Raw genomic sequence first — 27561 nt, forward strand, 5'->3', positions numbered from 1 at the left:
ATGACGCGCGAATCGCTTGGAAGATCGCTGGCACAGTGTTGTTCCTATCGCCAGTTGATGCCGCTGTTGGGCGAATGGTATAAACGCCGCACGTCACGTTGCCGGAAACTGGATTCTATCGATTTCGTATCAGTTCCTGGCATCTCTTCCGGGATACAGCTGTACTCGTACGCGCGTGCTTGTATGCACGCACGTATGTATCGTCGTGCTACGCCACAGACGTACACCTATCGTACGTGTTCATACGAGGGCATATATCATACGAAGGCTGCACATTCTCTCTCTCTCTCTCTCTCTCTCTCTCTCTCTCTCTCTCTTTCTCCCTCTACTAGAGAGAAGGTGATAAAGCAAAGTGGTGAGGGAGTAATAGCGAGAGAGTAATAGTGAGACTCTACCTTCGACTTCGGGCGCCCTAAAGCCCTAACGTCGTGTCGTCTACAATTCAGCTGTGAGTTTGGTGCTCACCTATTGTCTTCGGTTGAACTATGTAGGTCGTTTCAGATCAATCGTATATCTCTCCTGGCAAATTATTAAATTATAAAAATATCTTAGATATAACGGTGCAAGTGTTTTTTTGCAGATGAGAATTAGAGCATTAATTTTTGAGACAAATAGACTTTCGTATTTTTTTAATCAATTAATTCTTAAATTATTTTTATAATCTATAAATAGAGCATTGCCCTTTAATTAACATCAAGTTGCACAGCATTCTAACAATAGTATTCTTGCACTTAATTGGCAAAATTTAATTTAAGACTCTTAATAAATTAATATTAATATAAAAAAAAACGAAAAAGCTGCATGAAAAATAATTATTTGATTTTTTTCTGTAAGATGAATCGATCTTATCTTAAATTATAACAAACAAAAGTGCGGGATAAATATCTTATTATTTTCGAGAACAAGAGTAGAAAAAAAATGAAGACGGGCTTTAGTTTTCCGTCAGGTCCTGAAAATTTTCTCACGTATGTGGCGTAAGCTATTAAATTGAGGATTTCATCGAAAGCGTTCGTAATCAGTAAGCAAGCGTGGAATCGTAAGATAGACTTACCTGAGCCGAAGGAAAATCAGGCTTTCGCGTCCATTATCGGGCTCGGTGTGTCGTGAAACCGATTCGAATCGGCGTTCGTTACGCCGCCCTCGGGACGAACGGACACTCGACCCCATTGAAAGGATCTTGAGAGCGTCCTTTCAGACCAGCGATCCTTAATTAATCTGGAAATCGAATCTAGGAGAGGAAGGAGAAAGTCGCAAAGTCGGCGGCGTGCCGATAGATCGGATTGAAGGGTGAGGGTGGTGGTAAATCCGTTTGGTGAATCCGAGGCGGTTTATGTGACCGTTCTCTCTTTTGACAGTTTTCTCCAAAGATCATCCTCTTGCTAATTTCCCCTTTTATTGTTTACCCTATCTCGACTTAACCTCCCTTTCGCGTCTCAAACTGCTCTTATCTTGTTGGCCTTTATTTTACTTACACAAATTATGTATCGAGTCGTGATAGCTCTTTTCTTCTTTATACAGACGTCAACAAAGGAAACCAATCGAATTACGAGATTCTCGGATAATTAAATTGCTCTTGCAATATTTATTAACTTGTTCCTTGATATGACAGCGATTGCAATCCGCGTTGATTATGATTGCGATAGATATATTTTAGTTTCACATGCCTTAACGAAAATCAATGTATACATTTTATCTATAAATCGCAAATTAAATATAATTAACATCCAATAAAAGCATTACGTTAAAGAGGATATTCTGGTTTGCGAAAGATATACCAATTAAATTGATTAAATCATCGTTTATTACTGTATACTCGCTTCGATAATAATAACTTGGTTCATGTAAAATGGCAGTAAAGAACGAAATCGTCATATTTTTTTACTTCACACGTAGAACCTCGCACACGTCATTGAGGAAGATCAGATGTGGGAAATATAATCGAATTAATCACACATTATTTATACTATACGTCGACGTCGAGCCGTACTTAGGATTACGATCGGCGCGTGTACACACATTTATATTTATATTTGTTAAACTATGCTTCTGGTCTGGATGTGAATGATAGATATTTTTCGGAGATGCGATTTTCAGCCGTATATATTTTTCCCTCGAAAATTGCACGCGCGTTTTTTTTCGCTCGCGCGTATCTCTGCGAATCCCGATACATCTCATGTTACTTTCATCGTGTTCTCCGTCATCGTTCGGTCTCTCGTCCAGTTAATTATACACGATAATTTGTAATGCTAATTCACAATTATACACTATGTACAACGTCGGGCGTCTGCGTTTCGACCTACTTTACGTAGTGTTGTATTACTATCGCCATGTCTCTCCGAGTTATCCGCTATATACGAGATATACGGGGTGTTCTAACTGTGTATACATGCGATTGAACGTGTACGGAATGCGCGAAGATTCCGAGCATCGAAATGTGTATCGACGCACTTGGTATCACGCCCTAAAGATTACATACATACATTCGGCAACATCCGCGATCGTCAGATAACACATAGGGAGAAATCGACAGTGATTATGACATTTTCCGCATGAACAAATAGAGATGTGTATGCACTAATTAATACGAATTTAATAAAGATATTGGCATCGCTGGTTGTCGTGTCGTCGATCAAAATCTACGGATCGATATTAAACGCGTAGAAATCTGAGACTGTTGTAACGAATTATGTGAATCGGGGCTACTATCCAAAAAATAAGAACCGTATAAAACATTCCGGCATTCGATCTTGAAACCCCCGATTTAGGGGGTTCTTGGGCAAGACGTTGATTACTGGCGGCAAGAGTCGCGGTCTTCATAGATTCGGAGACTAAGTTATTGGCAATTCCTGGTAATGCTGATTGACAGACCACTGTTAGCTTGCCATCGGAAAAATGAGCTCGTTCCAGACGCAACGTTAGGCCCAATTCTGTCCTAGAGATCATATTTTCATCCATGTTGCCTCGCTTTTTGGTTAAAGTATCTCTGTTCACCTGTTGAACCAATCAAAGTTTAAATTTCAAAATGTGTGTAATTTGAAATTGATATTTTTTTTAATAACACACTTTAATGAAGTAATAGATCAAGTTATAATATGAATACAAATATTTACAATATTGCAAATTAAATAAATGAATACAAATAAATGATAGACAAAGACAGATTTAATTTAATTTCTGACTTCAAATAAATTATAAAATCCTGAAAGAGAAATAACAAAAGTTCTAAAACATTATATCATTGTTTCCAAGCTTTTGTATTTTTATTATAAAACAGAATAGAATATTTTTGTTAGCATCGCAATTCCGATGCGTTTTCACGAGTTTATTCTCGAGAAGTTAATTTGCGAGTCGTAGCTCTATATTTGTTGAGAACGTGAATGTGTGTAGCCGGTTGACCAAGCGAAATAAAAACGTCCACGCAAAGTGGCTCGACTTGACAAATTGTCGTTAAATAAACCGAGTAGTATCTTCTCGCGAATGACATGCACAGAGCGTAACATTGAATAATGGAAGTTATGTGGTTCTCTAGTTCGCCGTGCTTGCGTAACAGCCGCGGAAACGAGCTTTTTGAAGATTAATTACGTTTCACGATTAATTATAAAATTTTCTCTTATTTTGTATCGACCAATGTACAGAGGTATTTTAAAATAACATTTCAGGAACGAATTTTTTTGGCCAAATAAATATTGCAAATAAAATATTGAGATGTCATTAAGTTTTGAGTTAGAAACCATATTGAAAACCAAAAAAAAAGATTTAACCAGAAATTTGCACACTCTCAATTGATAATTATAAATGAGAAATTAATCTCTATTTGATATAAACAATCTGCAAAGCGAAAAATTAAAAGTATAATCTTTACATATAATATATAGAATTTCATAAAGTTGGTGATCAACCCTTCTTCGACCATGCGGCCTCTCGAAAGTTTAACTGGCGGAATGCATACGGTCATTGACTCACCTCTTTACCGTTCAAGATGAACGTTAAAACTGCTGGGGGATAACTCGATGCCATGCACTCCGCTTCGAGGATATCGCCGATCTTGTAAGAAGGTCGTATCCCCTCGAGTGTCGGGGGATCTCTGGGTGGTATAGCCACGCTCATGTTTGCTTCCCTGTAATCTGTTTCGAAATTCGGTGCTTCTGACGATACTTCGCAGCCGTAAGATCCCGCCAAGTTGATCTCACCTTCATTATCAAGTCAGAGAAAAAAGATTAAAGAGAAGTAAGTTAAAAATTTGAAGAAATATTCTTTTTCTTTTTATAAAGATATTTTTATCAGATCATATAAGAGTGATGATAAAATGAATTAGAGAAACGAATTTGAGAAACAAATTTAATTTTAATCCTTCGATCTTGCGACTTGAATTTTTCTCTGATAATTATAACTTAATAATTTTAGACACAGAAAAAAACTGTTGCGTAAGAAATTGCGTTAAGATGAGAAAAATGACGATGTGACGATATGTTTAATAATTTATATTTGTAAATTAAGATCGCGCACCTCTATGAGAGTTCGAACCCAGAAGTGTCACTTGCTTGCTGTCACTACGACTAAGATCGATGTATAGGTCAGTAATATTCTGAGCTCTCTTAGGATTTTCTGCTCGCGGCATATATCTAAATATCTCACGATTGTCTTTAAACCATATCACCGAATACAGTTCTTTTCCGCCGAGATCGTATTCGCATTTGAGCGACACTTTTTCCGACCGTGGATCAGCAATGCTGGGTACATCCAATCTCAGTATCTTCAGTGTGGTACCTACAATAATAAAAAATACAAATAATTTACTTATTCCATTAATCTAAGGATATACTATCAATGTAATTTAGACTAGACGATATTAGATTAATTTAGCGACGATATTAAATTAATTTAGCTCAAGTAGAATTTAATAATTAGAATATTAAGTGAAACGCTGAAATAAAAATTTTTTTATTTATTTCTTAATTTCTTCTTATGCAATAAAAGAAGTTATGCAATAAAACTTGGCTTATCTATGCTACATGATAAGACTAGAACAATTTCAATAATTCAATTAAAGTTAATAATTTTAAAAGCTGAAAATTCGGAAAGTTTTACGAAAATATAGTTATTGTTAGAAAATTTCAGCCGCGTGATAAAAATCCCAGCAGGGGAAATAGCTTTATAATGATCGACGTGTACTTTATTTATTGCGTAGGACGATCGGAACAAATACGGCGCAATAATTAAAAATATTCGATCGACCGAACGTAGTCGAGTATTCTAAAGTGAGCTAATTGTAAGTTTAAAATGGGGATCAATTATTATTGCAATAGCTCCTTCAGAAAAATTCATCTGTATCTTTTTTTCTGTCGATAATAGATATATAATTTGCAATGGTTGCAAAAGAATTTCAAGCATTAACTTAAAAAAAGACGAAAAAAATTGCAATTTTATTTTTGAAATTAATTTAGAAAATAATTTTACTAGACTACTTTGAGATAATTTTTTATAAAAGCAATTTTTCTCTCGTGATTTTTATTTTTGGCATATTTCTGATCTTCTTAAAATCAAATCTACAATTATTTCAGCGAAATAGTTATTTTATGCATTACATATTTGTTAAATAAAAACTCATATAAGAAGATTAACAGAAGAAATACACGATCTAAAGTTATTTGCGGCTTTTTTATATAGTTGGTGCAAGTTAAAAGTTAATAATGATTATTTATATAATAATATATTTATATAATAATATTCAAAGTATCTTTCATATTATCCGTTATGTTATATGACTGTAAAATCTATCTCGTATAGATTTAGATATATTATTTGCTACTTGTGTACTTATTGTTTTGTGGTTATTATATTTTTATTACTGTTTCAATATCCGACAATTTTATTACCTATGCTACAGAAAAATATTATTTTATGGCATATTATTTTGTATTATTTTAAGAATAGATGTTTGTGCATATGTGCAGCTTTATTTCAAGACAATATAGTATATTGACAAAATATTGGAGAACAATTAGAAAAATAAAATCAGAGTTAATTTTTATTTTTTTTTTCATATATCTCAACATACACAGAGCTATAGTTATACTATAGCGTTTATTGATTTATTTTCACACACAAAACCTAGTTTTACAAACATACTTTATGTCGCTTTAAATATTGCCACATTTTTTTATTAAACAAACTGTAAAAACAACGTGTCGAAAATCTTGATATTATGAATAATATTTTATATTTTAAATGTACATCCATTTTCTATTTTTTTTCTTCTTTTATTATTATCTCTTTAGTAATTTTCACTTATATACGTAAAAGTCCAGTTTCTCTATGCGTGTAACTATTTTTTCTTTCAACTGAAAGAGTTTTCGTCTAGTTAGCAAGTGGTTTTGCGGCGGTTTGACCATTCCCTTCCCGGAACAATAACGAGTCTTTTTAAATAATTTGTCGGCTTTTCAGAGCTTTGTGTTGCAGTAAGCAGTAGTTAAGCGAGAATACAATAGACCCCTTTGACCCTGTCCTGTTAGTCCACAGGATATGCAGGGCCGGCTATCTACTTTAGTACGGTTGGTTTTGGAGTGAAAACTCCCAGGATGCGAAACCGCGGTTCTCGCGCGTGCCTCTGATACGAAGTACTCACTTTGCATTGAATAAAGTGTACGTATTGGGATACGAATGCTTCTGACGTGCTCTACATACTGAAAACATAAATATTGAATAGTGTGTCGAATATACAAAACCCAAACCTGCGAATTGTAAATGACAAACAAAAACAAACACAAACGTAATACAATCAAATTTAGTGTGTCATACATATATATTCCATAAAATTCAGAATTATCACATAGATGTAAATTAAAGCAATCAAAAAATACATGATAATTAATTTTAGATTAATTGTTTAATTACAGACATGAGACTTGGAAGAAGAAACAATCAACTGCTAATCCAGCATTAGTTAATTTGGATAGTTGATAGCAACAAGACAAGATATCGTCTGGTTAGAACAAGCTGAGATTCGCACGTCCCTGGAGGTATGTATCATGGTGCACAATCAAGCAGTCTGTATTCTTTTCCTAAAGTCTTCGTTCCTTGTTTGTGAAGTTGGTTTCTCTCGCGAGCCAATTAAACCGGCAATTAGTTTAATAATTAGCGAATTAATTAATATGCCACGCGACAGGCCGGACGGACCGATTCTGAAGACAATGGGCGACCGAGCCCATTCTGAGGTCGATGTTCCGTCAAGGGCCGTCGACTCGCGTTCTCTGATTAAAGACTCCCACGCGTATCAGGAAATCCCGAAGGATCAGAGCGGCGGGATTCCTTTGAAGTTCGAGGATTGATTTGCCTCGTCGCAGACTTGGATATGGCAGGATACGGGGCTTCCTTATTCGTCGCGTTTCTGATCAAATATAAAGTTGATACTTTGAATTTTATTCCGTGCCGTATCCGACAAGACTTTAATAAATTTTATCTCTTTTTCTCTATATTTTTCTCGGTAATGAATGTATTATACATCGATTATTACAGATAAATTATATCGCAATTATTTTACCGCTTTTGTATTAAATTACATTAAATCTAACGCGATGATTTTACAATTTCTTTATGTCTTTTATGTATTTTATTCATTTTGTATTTTTATTCGTTTCGAGGTTTTTCTTAACTATTTTTGAATACAAATGAGAAATATGTTAGGCTGATTTTATGCCAAAAACAAGCATATGTGCGTGTGTATAATATTTTATTCCTTCATATTACTTAAATATATTTGATAAAAATTAATCTTTATATAATACACGATTTCCCAAAGACAACTGCAGGGAAAAGCTAAAGGTGGCTTTGGAGAAAAGTGACGTATTTATTATGAATAATTTATGATTCGAAATATCATTTATATATTTCCCGCATGATATTATTTCCCAGCATGCGCCTTCTCGCCCGCAGCTGTGCGGGCTTACAATTCGGGCTTACGAACGCAACAGATTCCGATGCATAGAACGCGACCAAGTTTTCCTTATTCATTGCACGGTTGATCAAATGCAAAGCCAATACTTCGACTTCCATTCCATTCCGCGGCTTTACACCGCGGTAGGCAAAAACTTTCAACGATTCATCGTTCTCTGGTCCTTCACCTTTCACAGTTAACGGCGAAAATACGATTCTCGCCATTATTCTGTCTTCTATATTTCACAATAGTTCATCGATAATATCTCGTAAACGTTTAAAAAATATTTCTCTAAAAGTAACAGCAGGGGATAGAACAAGAATATATGTCTTGCAATAAAAAGAGAAAAAATAAGAAAAATATATGTGCGTGAAACTTTAATAATATATATAACATATTCTATTAATTGAAATATCGTTTTCACATAGTATCCGTATAACGTCGCAATATTTCAAGTGTCGAAAATAAATAGTTTGGCGCAATAACCGGTGCATTAGTCACGGCGGACGCGTTATTGTTCGTGCCTTTGTGCCTTTCGTTTTTCTCCGGCCGCGGGACACCGGCTGCATTTCTGGCTGTCGCGAGCAACAGTTTCCGACGCACAATATATATATATATATATATACAAGCTTTCCGATTCGCGCGAGTCGTGTGGTAAACGTGACAAACCGTCGGCAGCCCGCGTGGTGGTCGGCCGCGCGTTAATCGCGTTATTTGCCCGCTAATTAAGCGCGCGCGATAAATTTGGTGCGGCGGCGCGGGTCGGCGCGTTTATTTGCTCGTTCGCTACGTCGACACGTCGATACGCTTTGCTCGCGATTCTTTTTTGCATTATACAGAGAGTGACCAAAACGGTCGCATTTGTACGCGCTCGTTTTCTCCCTCGTCTCCGCATCCCTCTCGTACTCCTGGAAAAACAGCGCCATTACACAGTCAAGAGAGAGAGAGAGAGGAAGAGGATGAAAGAGAGTTGGGAGAGCAAATTTCTGGTTAAGCGAACTTATGTGTGCATCGCGATTTATGAAAACTCTCCGGGGCGCGGCGGGTTGCGCCCCGTTGTGCAGTAAAACACTCAATTTTGGGAAATTTCTTGCGCTGTGTTAACAGCAGGTGCATTCGTTGCGAATTAATTCGGGCTCCCTCGTTTTGTTCGATTTGAAACAATTCGTTTTAATGGGAATTTATTTATTTGCACGAGAGGTGAAATAGCGATAAATTTTCGAGCTCGTAATAATTCGAGTCTTTCATTCTTTCGCATACAATGAGACAATTGATATTATTAAATTCTAACATATACGTTCTCAGCAATTTAAAAAAAATCACTGTTTATATATATATATATATATATATATATATATATATATATGTATATTTAACTTTAGGTGAATTAACTATATTTTCAGTAATGAATCGGAAATTGATCGGAATTAATATATAAGTTTAAAAATATTTTAGCTTTTTAAAAATATATAACTATATATATATATATATATATATATATATATATATATATAATTTGATAGTGAAGTGATATGTAGTGAAGTATAATGTATTCAAATTGGTAGAATGAAAAATTTGTATGATATGAGTATGGAACGTGAAGTGAAACCGCGATACATGTTGTTAATTGCTTACATTTAATTTCGATTGTTCGGTTATTCATGAAAATCGATCGTTCGTCGCATTTTTAATTAGTACTATGTACAATCAATGACTGTGAGGGAAATAACGGCGATATGAAATTTAAAAATAACACGCCGCGTTCGTAATTACCGTGTATTCAATTATTACATCGCAATTAGTAATCCCTTTTCAATTTGTTTTGTGTTTGGATTAAATGTAAGCACATTCTACACTTTCCAATATAACGATTGTTGTTTTTTTTTATCAAATATGATATAAATTATTATTTTGCCAGAAAGAGTGCATCTTTGTTAACATCTTCTTACTTGTTGCCTTTTTATAGATATTTTGATATTACATATATAATGTATGTATCATATCAAATTGTGTCGTGCAATATTGTGTAAAAAAAGTAAATACGTAAGGAAATTAAAATCCATTTTCAATATAATACAGACATACACACGGACACTAATAATTTCGCATGTGGTCCCTTTCTGAAGACATTAAAATAAATCGTTCTCGCTCGTTGTCTGACGCCTCGTGGGCACGATTTCTCTTGGGGGGGGGGGGGGGACAGACGGGAGAGAGGTAGAGGCTTGATTGATACGAATTGCTCGAAAATTTGAGAACGGTTGTGGGAAGACCGAGTGGACCGTTTTACGAGATGTGGGCGGGTCGGGAAGTCAAATGGTCAGTCGCGCTGGCGCGAGTTCTTCGGCGACAGAAAAGACGTCCGTCAAGCATTGCGCTTAAGTAACTCACACACGCGCATCTCATAATGCAAGCAACGTCCCCTTCCGTGTGCACACACGCGTGCAAGGCATTCGAGAGTGCTCCCACGCAGCGCTCCTCTCGCAATCAGTTTAGGCAGTCTTAAACGTCGGCGCTGGGCTTATCGCTATGCATATTCACTGCACGCCGCGATAAGCGTGTATATTAAAGCTTTCATGCTATGTGCAACATGAATACCTAATAAGTGATTATATGAAACATCATGTATTTGTACGACGTGTCGTGTAATAAGCATTGATTTCGTCAGATGTAATCTGGATTCAAGAAAAAGAAATTAAATATTTGATATATTCAGGAGGGAATTTAAATATTTCTATCTCTTAGACACTCTTATTGTCAATCTTTCAATTGCTACGTATGCAATTATATCTTTTTGTTAGAAAAGAATATATCTATTTAATGCACCCTTTTTTGCGTGGTAATCGAGTTGCGAGCATTAAGAAGAACGCGGATGCAGTTAACATCGTAATTGGCAGTTTTAATTGGTATTATTGTTTATTACGGTTACCTCGTCATCGGGCACTCTGCAAAGCCAATACCTTCCCCCTTCCCGAACATAATTCCTCTTATAACAATTATCGCAAGCACGCTTAAACGCGTAATTCACTCGCTGTCTCGTAGGCGAGTGCACGCACACGCATTACGCTTTGGATTGCACACGCTAGTGGACGCTTGTAAACGAAACATGTGCAGCCGCAATTGGCTAAATTAGTGACGACATTGTTCAGTTTACTCTCCGTCTGCAATTGCCTCCTTAATCACCGCAAAGGAACGTTTCTTTACGATACACTCGTTCCATAACTGTCAGCCGGGAGATGGAGTGTCTTATTGAGGTTCATCAAAAAGCGCTGCAATTCGAGTGACATTTAAGTGTCGTATTGCATCTTCTTTGTGAATGTCTTATTTGCAGTCGTCGAGTGTTCTTATGGATACAAAAGTTTGAGAGACGTATTATTTATGTATTTGGCGATTGAGATGTAATTTGAAAAGAATTATATAATCCTTCAGCTCTTTGTAATTGAATTCTTTTCGACTCTGATATCCATAAAAGAGAAGGAGAGAGAAATTTGCAAAAAAATATTTAATTATTATATGTTATATATATTTTTTTTTCTTTCCATTACATGTATATGCGTAATTATACATACATGCATTGTTAATAATTATATGTACACATATATACATGTAATTATTAACAATATAAACATAAATAATGCATGAATTACTTGTGTGTGGGAACGTGTATATGATCGATTTGAATTAATACTCGTCTTGAATTTCTGTAAAGCGATCTCATGTTCCAGTATTCTATATAGTACTGTATGTTATGATCGAATAATTATGATCGCCCAAAGGTCTTTGGGCAACGCACCAATTATCTCATACATATATCTGCGTGGAGTTAACTTCAACTAATGTGAAGCTGTTTTCCCATAAAATGTGATATGACGAGGAAATCACGGCAATAGGTATTTTCTCTTTCTAAGTACTTGCTAAGTACTCAAACGAGGACTTAGCGTTTACTATTGGACATCGTACAACATCGTTTCGATTAAGCAGAAATATCGAACAGAATCTCTCTACAGTGGAACTAAATGCTTGTTCTAAAATGAAGCCGGATATACTTTGCCTATAAACTACAGAAAATCAAAGTTCGAGAAATATCTCATTAATTCCACTAAAGGATCATTTATCAGATAACTTTGATGATCGAAAGAGCTTGGGAAATAGAGAGCATGTTATAATGAAAAATTAACAATTAATATTAACATTTTTATTCGTTAATTGATTGTCGGTCCTCACGCACAAAAATAATCTCGCGCGAATGATTGATATCGAAAAGAAAAAAATTACGTCCACATACGCGGTGAGATACTGCTCAGACAGTGCTCGTCGATACGAAAAACGTGAACGAAATTTAATTCGGAACTAATGATATTGGATGTGATAAGCAGAAAAGAAGAAAGATAGAAATAGATACATAGAATATATATATATATATATATATATATATATATATATATATTATATATACTCATATACTCATATATATATATATATATATATATATATATATATATATGAGTATATGAGTATATATATATATGAGTGAGAGAGAGAGAATGAACGAGAAAAGTAGTGGTCCGATAATTGCTTCTCGAAGCCGGGCTATCTTCTCTCCTAGTCGCTCTCGTTCTCACCAGAACTACAATATTCCGACCACGGGCTATGCATTAATTCGGGAACGATCCCGCGGGAGGAGTAAGGAATGCGCCGTTATGGGGGACTCGAGAGCTACTACCACTGCGTCCGTCGGGTGCCCCTTCCTCCAAGTTCGGATAATTGCTTACGAATTTACCTAGCAACGCGCGCTGACCCCACGTACGCTTTCTTGCCTAGCCGCTGTCGTCGTGATACTGACAGCGCGTGGTGATCACCGTTCTATGGTGGTTACCATTCCCCTTCGTTCCTCGGCCTGCAGCTGGGTTGGTCGACCGGTGCAGGTGTGCGAATCCCCCGAGGCGAGATACGAGGGACGCCGCAGTCGAGGAGAGACCTTTGTCGTCCTATGTGTAAATTAACCATCGGATGTAGATCCGATGCGAGGCGGTATTTATGGTGTCTCTTATACACATTGCAGAGTATTAAGGGGAGATACGATTCGCATATTTGCATTTCGTACAAAATGGAGTCGAGAAATTTTATATAATTTCAATTTTTCACGATTTCAATATTTCTCTTCTCCTTAATTTTTACCGATTTTTAAAAAATTCTCCTTAATTTTGATCAGTGTTATTAGAGTTAATTTAAGTTTAATGTTGATTTTTCCAATTTATCTCGTTTAACAAACGATATTTTCTTTTGCCTCAGTTATTAATCATTAACTTTAACATTTCTCGATGCGACATTTTGAATAGAACATGTTCATGTGAACACGTTCATGTCCCCCGTTGAAATAATGTCGAATAAAAACTGATGCTCGAGCAAACGGCGAATAAACTTGCATAAAATGATAACGAGATACGGGGAGAATTCGAAAAAAGAGCGCAAACTCTGATATTTTTCCTATTTCGTCCATACGCGAATACAGCAATGATGTCCGCCATTCTCGCAAATTTGTCCTCCGCAGCTGTAGCAACACGATACAGATATAGCAAGAAATGCAATACGGCATTATATACCGGCATTGTTGTCCCACTACCACGCAAAGTAAGCAGCTACGAGAACAGAGGTAAAGCAAATTTACGGTAATGAAACCGTAGCAAAGTAAGTTGTAGCAAAAGGATAAGGTAATTAAATCTGTCTAATTAATCTTTCAGTCGCGTGGTCCCACACGATCCCGTATTCCGTGCACTATCTTTCTTTAAAGACATTTCAAGTGATGGCTATCCCCCTCGCGCTTGTTCGCGTATTTGATTAAAATTCGCGAGCGAACTACCACTACGTTCAATTTGTGGCCGGAATGAAGTAACCGGCGTTACATTTAACATTGTACGATTGTCTTATAATTAAACAATTTATCAAGAGTATTTTCTAATAGTAATAATAATACTACTCGAATATCGAATATAAATATCGAATTTTAAGAATCAATTCTCCGCGAAAAAGATGTAAACTCGTAGAAAGATAATTTTTATTTAGAATAAAGGAATTAAAGAGAATCTTAATTTGACAAGCTTGAACATAAAGTTCAAAGATTCCCTTTCAAACGAAATTTTTTCGCATTTAATCACGCCGCTTTAAAATTGCAGTTACTGCTAGGAGTGCATACTTTTCTGATCATGAAGGGGCGTACAATTGCAGCACATCAGACTGCGGAATGACAATGTGGGCGGAGGATAGTAATCACGACAATAGAGGAATAACCGTATCCGCTGTTGCCTAGTTTCATATAACGAGATTGTCGATGATAGCAATCGCGGTTGCGGCGAAAGAGAGGGAGAGAGAGAGAATACGTCGGGGGGGCCTTTGAGTCCCCTAATTAATGCTGCGCGTGTTCGCGGAGCTCCGGAATTGGATGGAGCTTGATACTCTCGAAATATGGCTATTCGTGTATACGTCAAACTTTAGGCGTGCAAAATGGAACTGTCGTCGTTCGTTCGTTACGCAAACTTTCACGCAATTTGTTTATTGTTGCAATGATACTAAGCACACCAATCTGCATAGCTGATAAGAAACTGTCTCGCGAATAGTCGCATATTGGTTATACTTAGACCTTCTACTGTATTTTATTTTAATATGCATATTAAACAGTTACGTAATTTATGCTCCTCACAATATTTTTGCCTTAAAATATTCAAATCATGCTTTTACAAAGAACCATGGCAGGAAATGAAACTTTTGGAATCTAAGAAATTAATTTGTATAAATTTGAACCTTAATTAATTGTCATTTAATTCTAATTTTAATTTTATTTCTAATTATCTCTTTTCGCGAACTTTAAATATTTCAAAATTTTTCTTTCCCTCTCTCCTTCCCCGAAAGGAAAGAAAATAACGTATCTAATTAAAGATTAAATCACATCTATTTCTGGAATCGACAATGAGATATTTTTAAGAACAATTTCACGTTATCTTTCTAATTTCGCGCGACACGCGCACTCGCCGCGCTTATCTCATTTTCACGCCAGTCCATGGTTTTTAATTGCGCCTTCCATCGCGTCCTTTTGTCCCCGATCTAGACCTTTTTCCCTTTTGTGGCGACGATACTCGACATCGGCAAGATAATAAAGTCTCATCGGGACGACGGAGTATATACAATTAGCGCGCTCGTGACACGATCATTGTCTACGAATGCCAGCGAGTCCGCGCCAAGTTCGCCGACCATAACCACTCAAATTCGCAATGAGAGAGAAAACTCCGCTGCGATTGTTCCATCGTTTCGCGTGGCCGGCGCGGAGATTCCACCACAATGAATTAGCTTTCTCTCTCGTTCCTCGTTTCTTTCTCTCTCGCGGATCTTTTATTACGAGTTCTCGCACAAAGTCGGAATGTTCCTATATTTTTTCAGCTTTTCTCGTTTAATTCCTCGCATGTCGCGTTCCGTGTATTCTGTCTAATTGCGTGGGACGCAACCCGCGTCGGGCGCAAAAGAAAAAAACGTCATGCGTGCGAGAGTTACCTCGAGATTCGATTCCGCTCTCTTTATTATAGTAGATAATAACGAGGTAAGCGGGGGGGCTTTAACCCCGCAGTTACGTGCCGGTTCGCAATTATAATGTTATTGCGGCGGAAGCGGGACTCGCCGGGCCCCTTCTTGGCTATAAGGCTAATCTCCCCTTTTTTTCCTTCGCTCTTTTGTACAAGCAACATGTCCCTATGACGACGACCGGCGCTATATTCATTCGATATTCGACAGCGATGAGAGGAGCCTCCACTATCGAATATCGAGTGTCGTTCGATAGGGACATTTTCGTTGCGACGCTTTCGAAAAGCATCGTTAACGGGCGATCTGGGTCAAATGCTTCTTGCTCCATGTGCCAGGCACACGTGCGCGTATGGTAGAAGCAACGCGTAGAAATCCGCAAACGCGTGTTTCTCGCGAACGCGTTTGAGCGAAAGCTCTCGACCGTCGACCGCAACGCGTGCTCAAAACGTAATGCATAGTGGAGCTCGCGGGCATAGTGTGCGCCGGGCGTGTGTGCGTTTGCGCGCTCCGGGGCGAGCTGTAATTCGATTATTAATTTAATAATCAATCATCGGCCAGGTACCAATCGCATTAGTGACGCCCTGTTAAATTACGCGAGCCGCTCGGGCGCTCGATAAAACGGTGAGAATCGCGTTTTGTTTACATATCTTTCGTAGGGGGTGAGATACACGGCGTGTATGATGTTTATGGATACGGGAATTAAATGTTTTGCTTTTAAAAGAGCTACAATACGCGTTGGATTTAAGGGGCTCTGTGGAAAATTTGCCCCAGAAAATTTGCAATTGGAAAACTGATAGTGCGGAAATGTTTTGAATCGGACATTTGAAAATATACACGTATTCGGATTATAAAATCAAAGTTCTATACAAAATAAAGTATACAAAATAAAGTGTATTGAATATTTATCTGATGATCAATTGGATACATTAAAATATTCATTGTTATTCCCAATTAATAAAAGTAGAACGAGAGTAAATATTTATTTAACTTATTTTAGTAATTTATTATTTATTTTACATATTTATATATCGACAGGATATGTTTTTGATAGAATATTTTTTATTTTCAAAACGCAAAATACGTTCATTAATCTCTTTTAAAGATGTAAAACTAGATCAAATTATGATACAGACGTGTAACGGGAATATCGTGCCTTCAACTTGACGAAGTTTGAGCACATCGCAAAATATTCACGTGACACGGCTGTTTTTTCTTGTCGATTATCGCTCGCACGCGAATTTGCCCAAATGCAATGGCCGTGTATAGAGCCAGTATGCATGCCTGATCGGACGGAGGAGGCTTTTAAGCGAATGCGAGAGATCGACAGCCGAAAGTGGTGCTCCAGCGTGCCGAGCCCGTATCGTGACTCTCGTTTTCCCATTGTTTCTGCGAGCGACGTCGAGCACGCGGCCGAATAATAAATGCGATCTTCCCGCTCACTCTCACTCTCGCTCTTTCTCTTTCTCTCTCCACTCACAGAGATCCAGCTCGGCCGTGGACAATGGCGATCGAATGTACGAACCAAAACGGAATTCCTCCATTACCTCTCTCTACCCTTGTCAATTACGCGTCGCGCCGCTGCCGCAGAGGTAAAAAGAAGGAGGGAGGAAAAAGGAGAGAAAGAGAGAGAGAGAATTTGTCGTCTCCTCCGTCGCGATTCTTTTCCCTCGCTTATTGTTTTGTCCCGATTATGCTCCAGAAAGCCACTCGATTAACGTCACATGGGCATACACGCGATTATGACACGAACGCCCGGATCTTCATTAACGCGTCGGCAGCCTCTACATCGCGGATCGCGTTTCAAGTGCTTGTGCAATAATATAGCACCGCTTTCAGGAAGAGACTACTCGTTGAAATCTTGTGGAAATGTGATGAATCCTAATGTCCCCTTTATTTTAGCATAAAAATATTTTTCCTAATGATGACACATTACCTTCCTGTTTTTACAACACAATTTGTTTAATATGAAATATATTAATATAATTTCCTTATATTTAATTTTCATCTTTATTACATATTTGTTATTCTTTTTGGAATTAATTATTCATCTATTGGATTAAATACACACGCATTTATATTTATAGTTAAGTTTTATCTTCATTATATTTATTATTTTTTTTAAATTAATTATCCATCTGTGATATTGGATTAAAAATATTTCCAGCCAATTTATAAATATATACTTCAAAATTTGTTTCAACCCAAAGCGTTTTATTCGGTTCAGGATTGATACGCGACAGAACATGAAGTTCAAGGGTTCCCGAGCGACGTAACACAAGTACACTCGTCTCGATTACTGCAATTGCTGCGATTCACGAAACGTAATTAAGTAGGATGGACGCGCAGAATGATGATCGATAGACGCTCGCAATGCAACCGATTACGGCAATTAACGGAGACAATTTACAGAGACAAATATGAAATTAATACTTACGCTTGTCTCTGTCATAAAACGGTCCCACGGTACCATTAACCGCACGCAACGCATACGAGAGTATAAACGTATGTGTACACGTACAATACTGACCGATAATTCCGGGATCGACTTGGACAGAGGAGTATTACTGCTGCAATTATTAATTGTGGCCATTGTGTCGAGAAATCAGGTATTTCGACGTCCTAAATTTTAGACCAGTCGCATATCACGAAATAGGTATGGAGATGCAAGACAGCACGTAATAGGGAGAACGTGCGTCATTGTATGTGCCGATTGAATTGAATTGCTTTGTCAATCATTATCAGAATTGTCAATTCATTGGTTTTGATCGAAATCGTTGGGCAAAAGAAAAAAATCCATTTGAGATCTATATAAAATTTTTTTCTTTATTACGTATATGTATGTTAATCACATTACGATTTAATGTTCCTGACTATAATGTTTTGTAAGTATTAATCACGTGTATGTTTTATTATGCAACATTTTTTGGAAAATATTTTTCCATTTATCGCTTTGATAATTTTGGTCATGATTATACAACTTGTTTACCTCGAAACTAACAGGTGAAACCAATAATAGCATCATATCAAAATGAAATCTGTATACAAGCGATGTCTATTTTTTTCTGATTTCTATCTTTCGAAAAGTTTAGTATATGATATATTTATTATAACATGTCATTTGATTTTCTCTTTTTCTCTTTAGATAACACAACATAAAACTTAATGACGTGTAAGCATACATTTATCTCTCAAGATAATGCAAATGCGATTTTATATAAGACTGCTCTAACAGTATTTGGAGTGTTGGGATCAAAGGTTCACGCTGCTGTGAGAACTGATCATCCCAGCATGGCAGATCTTAAACTGTCACCTCGATGAGCAAGCACGGGTATTAAACGTGCCAGAAAACCACTTTAAATCTTCTCTCGAACTAATCGTCAATGCAAGATCAAGAGATGCGATCTTGTCTCGTTCCTTTCCATCCTATTTCATTCCGCTCCATTTCAAAAAGACATATTACAGATTTAATATATTTTTATTAATTAATACTTAATTAATAATTAAGTATTAATTTTTTATGCAATGTAAATATGAGAAATTTAGATTTATATTATTAAATCAATTATTTAATTATTACTGCACCGAATTAACGTCTATGAATTGTATTCTTTGAGAAATGAATGCGCATCATGTTAAGCTGTTATGTCCGCAATTTATAATTCTGACACGACTTGCTGCCCGCGCGCACTAGAGAAAAAATAATTTTAGAACATTTGTACTTTTTAGTGTATATTTTTTTGTAAAGTACTGTCACTTTGTCTAATCTATTTTTTAAGTTTTATTTTTGAAAAGAATTACAATTATTTATTAGACTATTTTCTAAATTCTTTTTTTAATTAAACATTGGATTTCGCTCGCTATCAGGGAATTATTTTAGATGCAAACATCGTTTTACAGAATTGAACGGGGTAAGGTTCTTGGAAAGGAATCTCTCGATGCCGTGGCATTCGGAGAAGCCATCTGTCTTATTGCCGATGCGCGCCATTCGTCCCTTCTTATTCCTCGCGTGTTTACGTATGAAAATGATGCACTTCGTGAAGGACGAGCTTGGCGTATTCTGCTTCTCAAACGCATTCGACTGCACGAGGGTCCGTCTCGCAGAAGTGACCCGCATTATGCACACCCCCTCCCCCCTCCCACCGTTCTCCTGCTGTTATTATCCTTCTCCATTCGAAAGACCATCTTGCGAGATCATTAATCTCTTATACCTAGAAGCCACCATCAAGAAGATTGCATTTGGAAAATATGATATCAGAATATAGGAGTAAAATAAAAAAAATATGAATGCGAACAATTTCTTTTAACATAATTATTTTTCATAAAACATTTCGAGAGAGATTATTGATTTTATTTTTAAGTAAAATTTTTTTTATTCCTATAAATAATATGATATATTTATATATCGAATTACATATTACTTCACAGACGATGTTTATAAAGAAAGAGTTTTTTTAATCCTGATATACGCATGAATTACTAATTCTCTGAAAATCGAAATTTTGTTAATCTCTAAAAAAACAGACAAAAAATATAAAGCTAATTAAAATAATATATGTGTAAGTAGATATGAGATAATTTGCGGGAAAAAACAAGATAGATACTCTTTTAAAACATTAAATTTTTTAATTTTAGTGCTCTTTTTTGCTCTAGAACTAGTAAACTGTACGTTATAAAAAAGCTATTTTTCACGAATTTCATTATTTTAGAAATTGATGATATTTCATTTTAATGAGATTTTGATAACATATTTAGACACGTATATATTCTGTTATACATATTTACATTTATAATTAATTATTATTTAATTTATGATTATATGATTATAGTGTTAATACCGGTAAATAGTTTTGATGTTTATTCGTACATAAATTTATAACTGTGCATACGAAAATGTTATATGCACAAGTTATATTGTGTGAAACGCGAACGATCATAGGTGAGTTGAAGCAAGTCACCCTCTCCCTTTCTGTCCCGCAGGTGTGGGTAATAGTTGTGCACTTACGTGCATGCGCCGGAATGTTATTAAGCATGATAATAATTCGAATGGAATATTGCAACCCCTCATAGCAACCGATCGCGACGATAAGAGCGAATTAATTCTGTAATGATGCTAGCTTTGCTAAGGTGATCTTATTTGCGTCACGCAGGTATACAGCAGTTATAATTTATTCTTAATTATTCAACTTATCTATTCAGAAAAATGCAAAAAAGTGTAATGTATTTTTATTTTGGAGTATAATTTATTTTCTCCTTTTCCCTAGGAAGTTTTATTAAAATGTTTCAAACAAATACTCATGAAATGACTTCGATATAGGTTTGCTTATGTAACTTGTTAAAAATTTGTTATTAAAATCCATTTTTCTTAAAATTTTATAACAAATTGTATTGTTAAAATATTTAGTGTTAAAATCAGAAAGATTTGGCAATTTTTTTAAGTTGCATAAATGTAAATAAATAGCAGATTCTTATTATTCTGAATTTCTGAATTTTTCTGAATTTTTATTTCTGAATTTACTTTAATTCGACGGAAATTTAATTCATTTGATTTGGGATAAATTTAAAAAATATAAAATTTAAAACAAAACTATTTTGTCACATTATTAATATTTTATTTATAGTTTTTTTCTTTCTTTTATATATACGACAATATACATGTTACATTGATTTTAATATAATGGAATTATTTTTGCCACCGACAATTCTAATATTTACATCACTGAAATCAGTTATATTTAAATTCACATAAGCTCGAATCTCATTCATTAATGTCGTTAAAGAATCTCAACGAAATGAAAGTATGGGTTGATCTCTTGTAAAAATATTGCGAATAGCATAATCAAATGTAGCTATAGTTAGCAGATATTATCAATAATTTCTTGTAATTACTTCTTTCATATTCATTACGTATTATTTGCAAATGACATTATTACAATATGTCAATTTGTTTGATCGTGATTCAATTGATATATTTTCTAATTTAGTTATCTAGGTTTTATTTCTATCTATATAAATACTTTATATATATACATATATATATATATATATATATATATATATATATATATATATAGTAACATGTATATTATACACAATTAATATTTCTTATTGGATTGATATATTTAAAGATATTATCTTGACAATATGAAATAGGTGATTTTGACATATTTATTAATTTTGATATTATTAATTAATTAATTTTTTTTTTAATTTTTATTATTTGCTATTATTTTATTTTATTATTTGCTAATCTGTATATTATTTACAACATTGTTTATATATTTTGCATAATTTTTATCATTTTAGAGAGGCGAATGGTGACGGTAAATAAGGATTTTATTTAAAATCCCTAGAAGAGCTGTGTCGAGGGAACTTAATTGTTGGGCCAAGGGCGAGAACGATTTCATGAATGGCGTGACGAGTCAACGAATGGTAAGATTTTAATGAAAAACCTGGCTTAAAATCCGCCCTTTTCTTCGACAAACACCAATGTTCTGAGATTACACGTTTGAACGCGATATTCTAATGGCTGACAGGCAGCTGGTCTTTCTCGTGCACTTAGTCGAATGGGTTAAAACTACGGTTATTTGCGGTGCACTCCAATCGAATTGCCTACCGTTTGCATAATCTCCTTCATTGCATTTGTCCGCATCCGCACGCCTTTCTTTCGCCGATTTTCTATCCCTTAGACGTCTTTTCCTCCCTTCTCGATCGCTTTCGTTTTTTCACGTCCAGGCACATTCTCCATCCGCGAAAACGACGAAATTTCTTTGTTCGTTCTGGCGAAAAATTTAAACTCTACGATCATGTTTGATTTATATTTCTCGATCGATCGAATATCACGATAACAAATTATTCTCTTCGTTCACTTTGAAGAGCTCGATCAAACTTCAAAACGATCAACACAAAACGAATGATCGTCGCGAACGAATCATCTCAATTACGACTTTTTGTCCGAATTGAATTTCCGTAAATCGGATTGCATTTATGCAAACTTGACGATGTCGGTGACTTCAGGTATATGTGTCGCGCGATGTTTTTAAAGGAAAACAAATGACGTACTATGATCGCCTTGAGTTTTGCGCATAACCGATTTGAATAAATTTCCACACAGTCGTAAAAATTGCCAGGCTTGTTTCTGACGTACTGAAATTGTTTTCACAGCGTGAAATAAAAATATTTGTTTCGAGAAATTTATAGGTCTTCAGTCGGATATATTTTTCATGCGGAAATTCTATTCCGTATAAAATAATGTATATAAAGTGTTTCTCTTCATATGTGAAATCTTTTATTTTAAAAGGGAAAGAAATTAAATTACAATTTACAATTAAAAGGTCGTACATAATTCGTAAAATCAGTTAAAGTATAGTTGCAAGCTTTTGTGCGAAATTTGATGCTCGTAAATTTAATGAAACTCTGTAGTTCGATGTAAAATCATTTCGTGTTATGAATAGTATCGCGCGCGCACAAAGCGATAACCGTTAATAGCCATAGTAATTGTCCACTCTGCGTGTTATTAATACAACTTAATTACTAGCAAGCAATCTGCGGTATATATTCTCAACAATTCCAATCGGATGGGACGTGTAATAGTCCTGAATTCACAGAGTGCTATGAAAGCCCGAGCGCTTTGCGCGCGAATTGCATCGGTTACGCTAAGTTTGTCGCGTTACGTGAGTCGACACGAAGTTCTTGTTAAATTACTCCCGCTTGTGCGATCCCGAAATACGTATGTACATATATATACATAAAATATTATACATGTATATGTGTGTGTGTGTGTATGTGTGTAATATTATATATATATATATATATATATATATATATGTGTATGTGTGTGTGTGTGTGTGTGTGTGTATATCAGTGTATATCCTTCAAAGTGAAAATTTCCCGCCGGGCGTTCGCTTTAAACATCGCTGAATATTTATGATCTCAATCTCTTTTCAGCCTACGGTAAAACGAGGTTTACCTCCGTAATAGCGATGGGGTATCCGCGATGACTTTAATAACTAGTTAGCGGATTAATTACGTCACTTTGTCAACGTTAATTTACCTATTAAGCACTTATCGGCGGAATGACACATCACGGACGAGCGGCACAATTATTCATTATGCTAATTGCACGCAATGTTGCTATAGATAAATTTTACTCGATTTTTCCGATCGTTTAAAGTTAGCCGGGATATTTCAACATTTATCGTTATTCTCACGACATAAAGGACCATTCTATTTCGCAACTATTTAAAATATCATATCGGAATCTTGATATTGATTGAAATCTCAGCATTATGTAAAAATGAAATCTCAGCATTATGTAAAAGGAAACTTAGATTTATATTCCATAAAAAGTTAAGAAAATCTAGAAAGATTAAAGCTTCACAGTGCGCGGTCAAAAGGCAACATGCAAATCGTGGACGTTAAAATAGTAAGAAAAAAAATAAATTATGCAGAATGTGAGCGAGGATAGTGGAGGGAAAGGTGGCAATGGGAAATCGCCATTCCGGCGAGATTAAAGCTGTCTTACCTGTCGTCAGAGAAGAGCAGAATAGCACCGACAGTAGTACGAACTGCATTTTAGTCAGACACTTGCCGCACCTGGAGCACGATTCGTCGCCGAGCGAAGTGGCGCTCCAATTCTTCGTCTTCACCCTCGAGTACTTCATCGTTCACTTGACATTTGTGCGCGGGGAAGAAGAGGGGAGGATAATCGTGGCCGTTTGTACCGTCGAGAAAAAAAAAGAGAGTTAGAATCTGCACCTCAGAATTTGCACCGACGGAAATTTTCACTTTAATCGCGTCCACAATGTTCTTTGATTTCCGCATTCAAAGAGATATGATAATGCTACGTGTTTTTCGAGAAAATTATCAGCATTCTCGATTTTTCAGTGCATTAGGTATGGACAAAATTGGAATGCTGATGAATCGATCGAACTAACGAAATTTCTTCGCATTCGTCCTTTTGTTTTCACGCGACGTTTCTCTCGCGTTTTCGGATTTTCGTGGAAATATTCTCTATGTGTTTTTTAAGAAGATCCAAAATACCGATCGCGCCATTTAATATGAAAAAAATTCCATCTTGCGTTCTTGGATTTAACGGAATGCAAGGAATTTTTCGCTGTTCTATTGCCGTGATTTATTTTTTCACGATCTTAATCTTTTCAATTTTATTTCTCGAGAAAATCGTAGATATCAGTTGGCCGTAGATGCCAGATAGAAAATAGTTGTTATATCACTCTCTTTCTCTTTCGCTCGAGTTTCATCAAAATTAAATTATCGCGTTAGACTTCTTGTCTAACGTTCTCGCGATTTATTTGATCAACGAAGAAATTCTCTCAATTTTTCACGAAGGGAATGTTTTTCGTCGCCACGTGTTCTAAAGAAACCACAGCAATAACCGCACTCAGCTTTGGTATATCCGCGCGAAAGCAATTTCGCTATTACTCCAGCTTATTTCGGTCATTCGGTAAGGGTCTTCTCGAGCTTAACGATTCTTCCTTTTATCGTTAGTTGTTGGACGATGAGCGCTGCTTTCGTCGTAAACGGTGTCCCATAATGTTTTTTGTTCTTCGCAACTTGCTTCGGGCCTCCCCTGGGGCGCGTTGACGAACTTTTTACGCAAACACTCGACATGCGTTTTCTTTGTCTCTTTTTTTCTTTTTGCATGCGATGTTGCCCAGGTATGCGTTACACTATGGAACATATACGTATATATTCCCGTCAAAGGAATCACCCTCTCGCGACACTCGTCGTTTCTCTTCACATCCTCGACTCGTCTTCGTGATGAGCGGATTAACGCTATTCTCTCCGTCTTCTTCGATATGCGCTAATTAACACGAAATAATTACTCGTCGAAGCGCGAAACGCCTCGAGAAGTCAGGTTTTGCATCGAGTCGTTTTTGTTTCTTTTCCCGAAGTTGGACGAGCGCGCTCGAGATGAAAACAAACGAGATGTTTTCCCTCACCAATGGTTTTTCATCGTTGATTAACCGGCTCTTTCGCCGGCCGCGACTCGTTAGTTATCAAAGCGAAAGCTTTCGCGCGAAGAAGCGGCACGAAACTTCTCGTAAATTTCATCCAGCTTCCGCAATCATCCTCTGATGTGCATCCGGATTCTTTGTTATTTTTGTTCTTCTTGTTATACGATGACAGGAAGAAAAATGGATCGTCGGAGATCAGCGACCGTAAATTTTCGTTTGTATTAATTTCGCGGTTTAATGAATTTTTCGCGATTTTTTCCAACAGTGTGATTTTTTACACAGATCGAAATTCTTCCCGATATTTGCGAATCTTTGCAAAAATTCGTGGATAATGCGACTTGATGCAAATTCGTACGCGATGCAACACTACCCACGTGACACTTTAGTCTCTAGCCACGTGTTCCGATCGCGATTGTTCACCTCTATCTTCTTTCGTCGTATATATTCCTTTTGCAAACGCGATTCTTTGCACATTTGATTGGTTTTAATCCTTTCATTAGTAGATTCTCATGCGTATCCTCGCGAACACACTGTCACTCTCAAATACACACGCTTCATCGATTTCGATGATTGGAATTGAATCTTTTGGTATAAATCTTATCAGACTCTTACATTTCACATTATATTAGCGCACTTTTTTATAACAATCTTTTTTCGAATTTTCTTACAAACAAATTTCATTTAAAAATGATATGTCACAATATTCCAATTATGCTTATTCTTCTTCACTAATTGTAAGAATTTGAGACGAATAAATTGGATCTTATAAACATATATAATACCGCAAATTCGCATGCGGGTGAGCTGTGGCAGTATATATTATTGCAAGTATCCCCGAGAACCTTTACCATCGGCAGTTCGTAGTTGACAGAAACCCTTGGCGGGAGCGATACGACGAATAAGGTGCCACTCCCACCCGCGCATGCTCCACCACTACTCTTCGAATCGTGATCCCCCTCCTGCTGCTTATTTTCTCCTTTCCTGCTCGTCGTGCCTTTCCCCTTTCGCGTGATCCCCCTATTTACTGCGTTTTCAAATCATTTTCCTTCTCTCTCTTTCTCTTTGCTTCCCTCTCTCTCCCTCTCCTTCCCTTTTCCTCTGTTAAACTTTCCTCCCCTTCACGTTCTCTCTTTCCCTCTTGATCCCATCACCGCATAACCGCACGTGATCCCCGTCAGAATGGGGTGATCTATAAACCAATTAATTTGGATAATAAACTCGGCCAAAGGGCGACCAATTCGGACCCTTGTCTATCCGGAGAACATACCGCTGAATACCGCTTTTAGCGACTGTCTTGGACTTGACTCGCCTTTATTCGATATAGCAAATCAACTCATCATATTAAAAATGGTGTTCCTATCTCGTTTGTCGAGTAGGCCTAATTCTTTAGCCATGTATGGTGTGTCAGGAGAATCTATCGTCAGAATAAAACAATGAATTTACGAGATACGTCTTTTTTTGTTTTTATGCGTTCAATTAATATAATATAAAAATTTATCGCTTGCATCTGTGATTTTATATCAAGATACACTATTTGACATGATGGTTCATAACTATTCTCAAAATTAGTCAATTATTTTCGAAACCTTTGTAAAAGCTCCATAAACTTTGAATGAGAAACATTTGTTATTACATTAGGCAATATTGATAATATTGAAATGGAAATAAATACATTCGTATTTATCGAGATTAATTTAAATAAAGAATCAAATAGCAGAGAAATATAAATAAATAAATAAATAAATAAATAAATATATATATATATATATATATATATATGTATACATGAAGCCTGAGGTACCGCGCATTCTGATGACCACCACGATCAGTTTTAATTTGTTAAATGTATTCATCGCTCTCGTCCGTATTAGAGCGCGGCACGTCTAGACGCCGCTTGCATAAGTTTCGCGATGGCGTCGTCCCTCATTCCCCGGGTCCAATGAGGGATTATTAAAGAAAGGCGCTCCTAGTAGGCTGCGTAATAAATCAATTAGCTTAAATAAGGAGGCCTCGCGCGCGTAGATGGGGAGCGGCGACGTCATGTCCTGTGAAATAACGCTGCTCTTTACGCTCTCGCGCTTCATTATT

General features: G+C 36.3%; 1 protein-coding gene and 1 long non-coding RNA gene across 4 annotated transcripts in view; one reads left to right on the plus strand and one right to left on the minus strand.

Annotated features, from left to right (window-relative positions):
- Window positions 1-27561, plus strand: part of LOC105256538 — a 95330-nt gene that overhangs the window by 48484 nt on the left and 19285 nt on the right. For all 3 annotated transcript variants that reach the window (XR_003122480.1, XR_003122481.1, XR_003122482.1), the window contains exons 3-4: window positions 6897-7019; window positions 21803-21928. This is a non-coding gene — a long non-coding RNA (uncharacterized LOC105256538). The remainder of the gene's footprint in view (window positions 1-6896; window positions 7020-21802; window positions 21929-27561) is intronic.
- On the minus strand, window positions 1784-26771 carry LOC105256539. The gene is made up of 4 exons (XM_011266535.3): window positions 24021-26771; window positions 4507-4767; window positions 3964-4190; window positions 1784-2991 (listed from the first exon to the last, which is right to left on the minus strand). Exons 1-4 carry the CDS (start codon window positions 24157-24159, stop codon window positions 2650-2652), a joined length of 969 nt encoding a protein of 322 aa, XP_011264837.1. The 5' UTR covers window positions 24160-26771; the 3' UTR covers window positions 1784-2649.

This window comes from Camponotus floridanus, unplaced genomic scaffold, assembly GCF_003227725.1.
Source record: "Camponotus floridanus strain SB8 unplaced genomic scaffold, Cflo_v7.5 scaffold15, whole genome shotgun sequence".
In the NCBI taxonomy this organism is placed as follows: domain Eukaryota; kingdom Metazoa; phylum Arthropoda; class Insecta; order Hymenoptera; family Formicidae; genus Camponotus; species Camponotus floridanus.

Excerpts from the sequence above, each read along its gene's own strand:
- LOC105256539 (XM_011266535.3), bottom strand. The coding sequence starts at position 24,159 with ATGAAGTACTCGAGGGTGAAGACGAAGAATTGGAGCGCCACTTCGCTC. Across the intron at positions 4,768-24,020 it reads CTGCTCTTCTCTGACGACAG|GTACCACACTGAAGATACTG; the intron begins GTAAGACAGCTT and ends TTATTATTGTAG. Across the intron at positions 2,992-3,963 it reads TCATCTTGAACGGTAAAGAG|GTGAACAGAGATACTTTAAC; the intron begins GTGAGTCAATGA and ends TTGGTTCAACAG.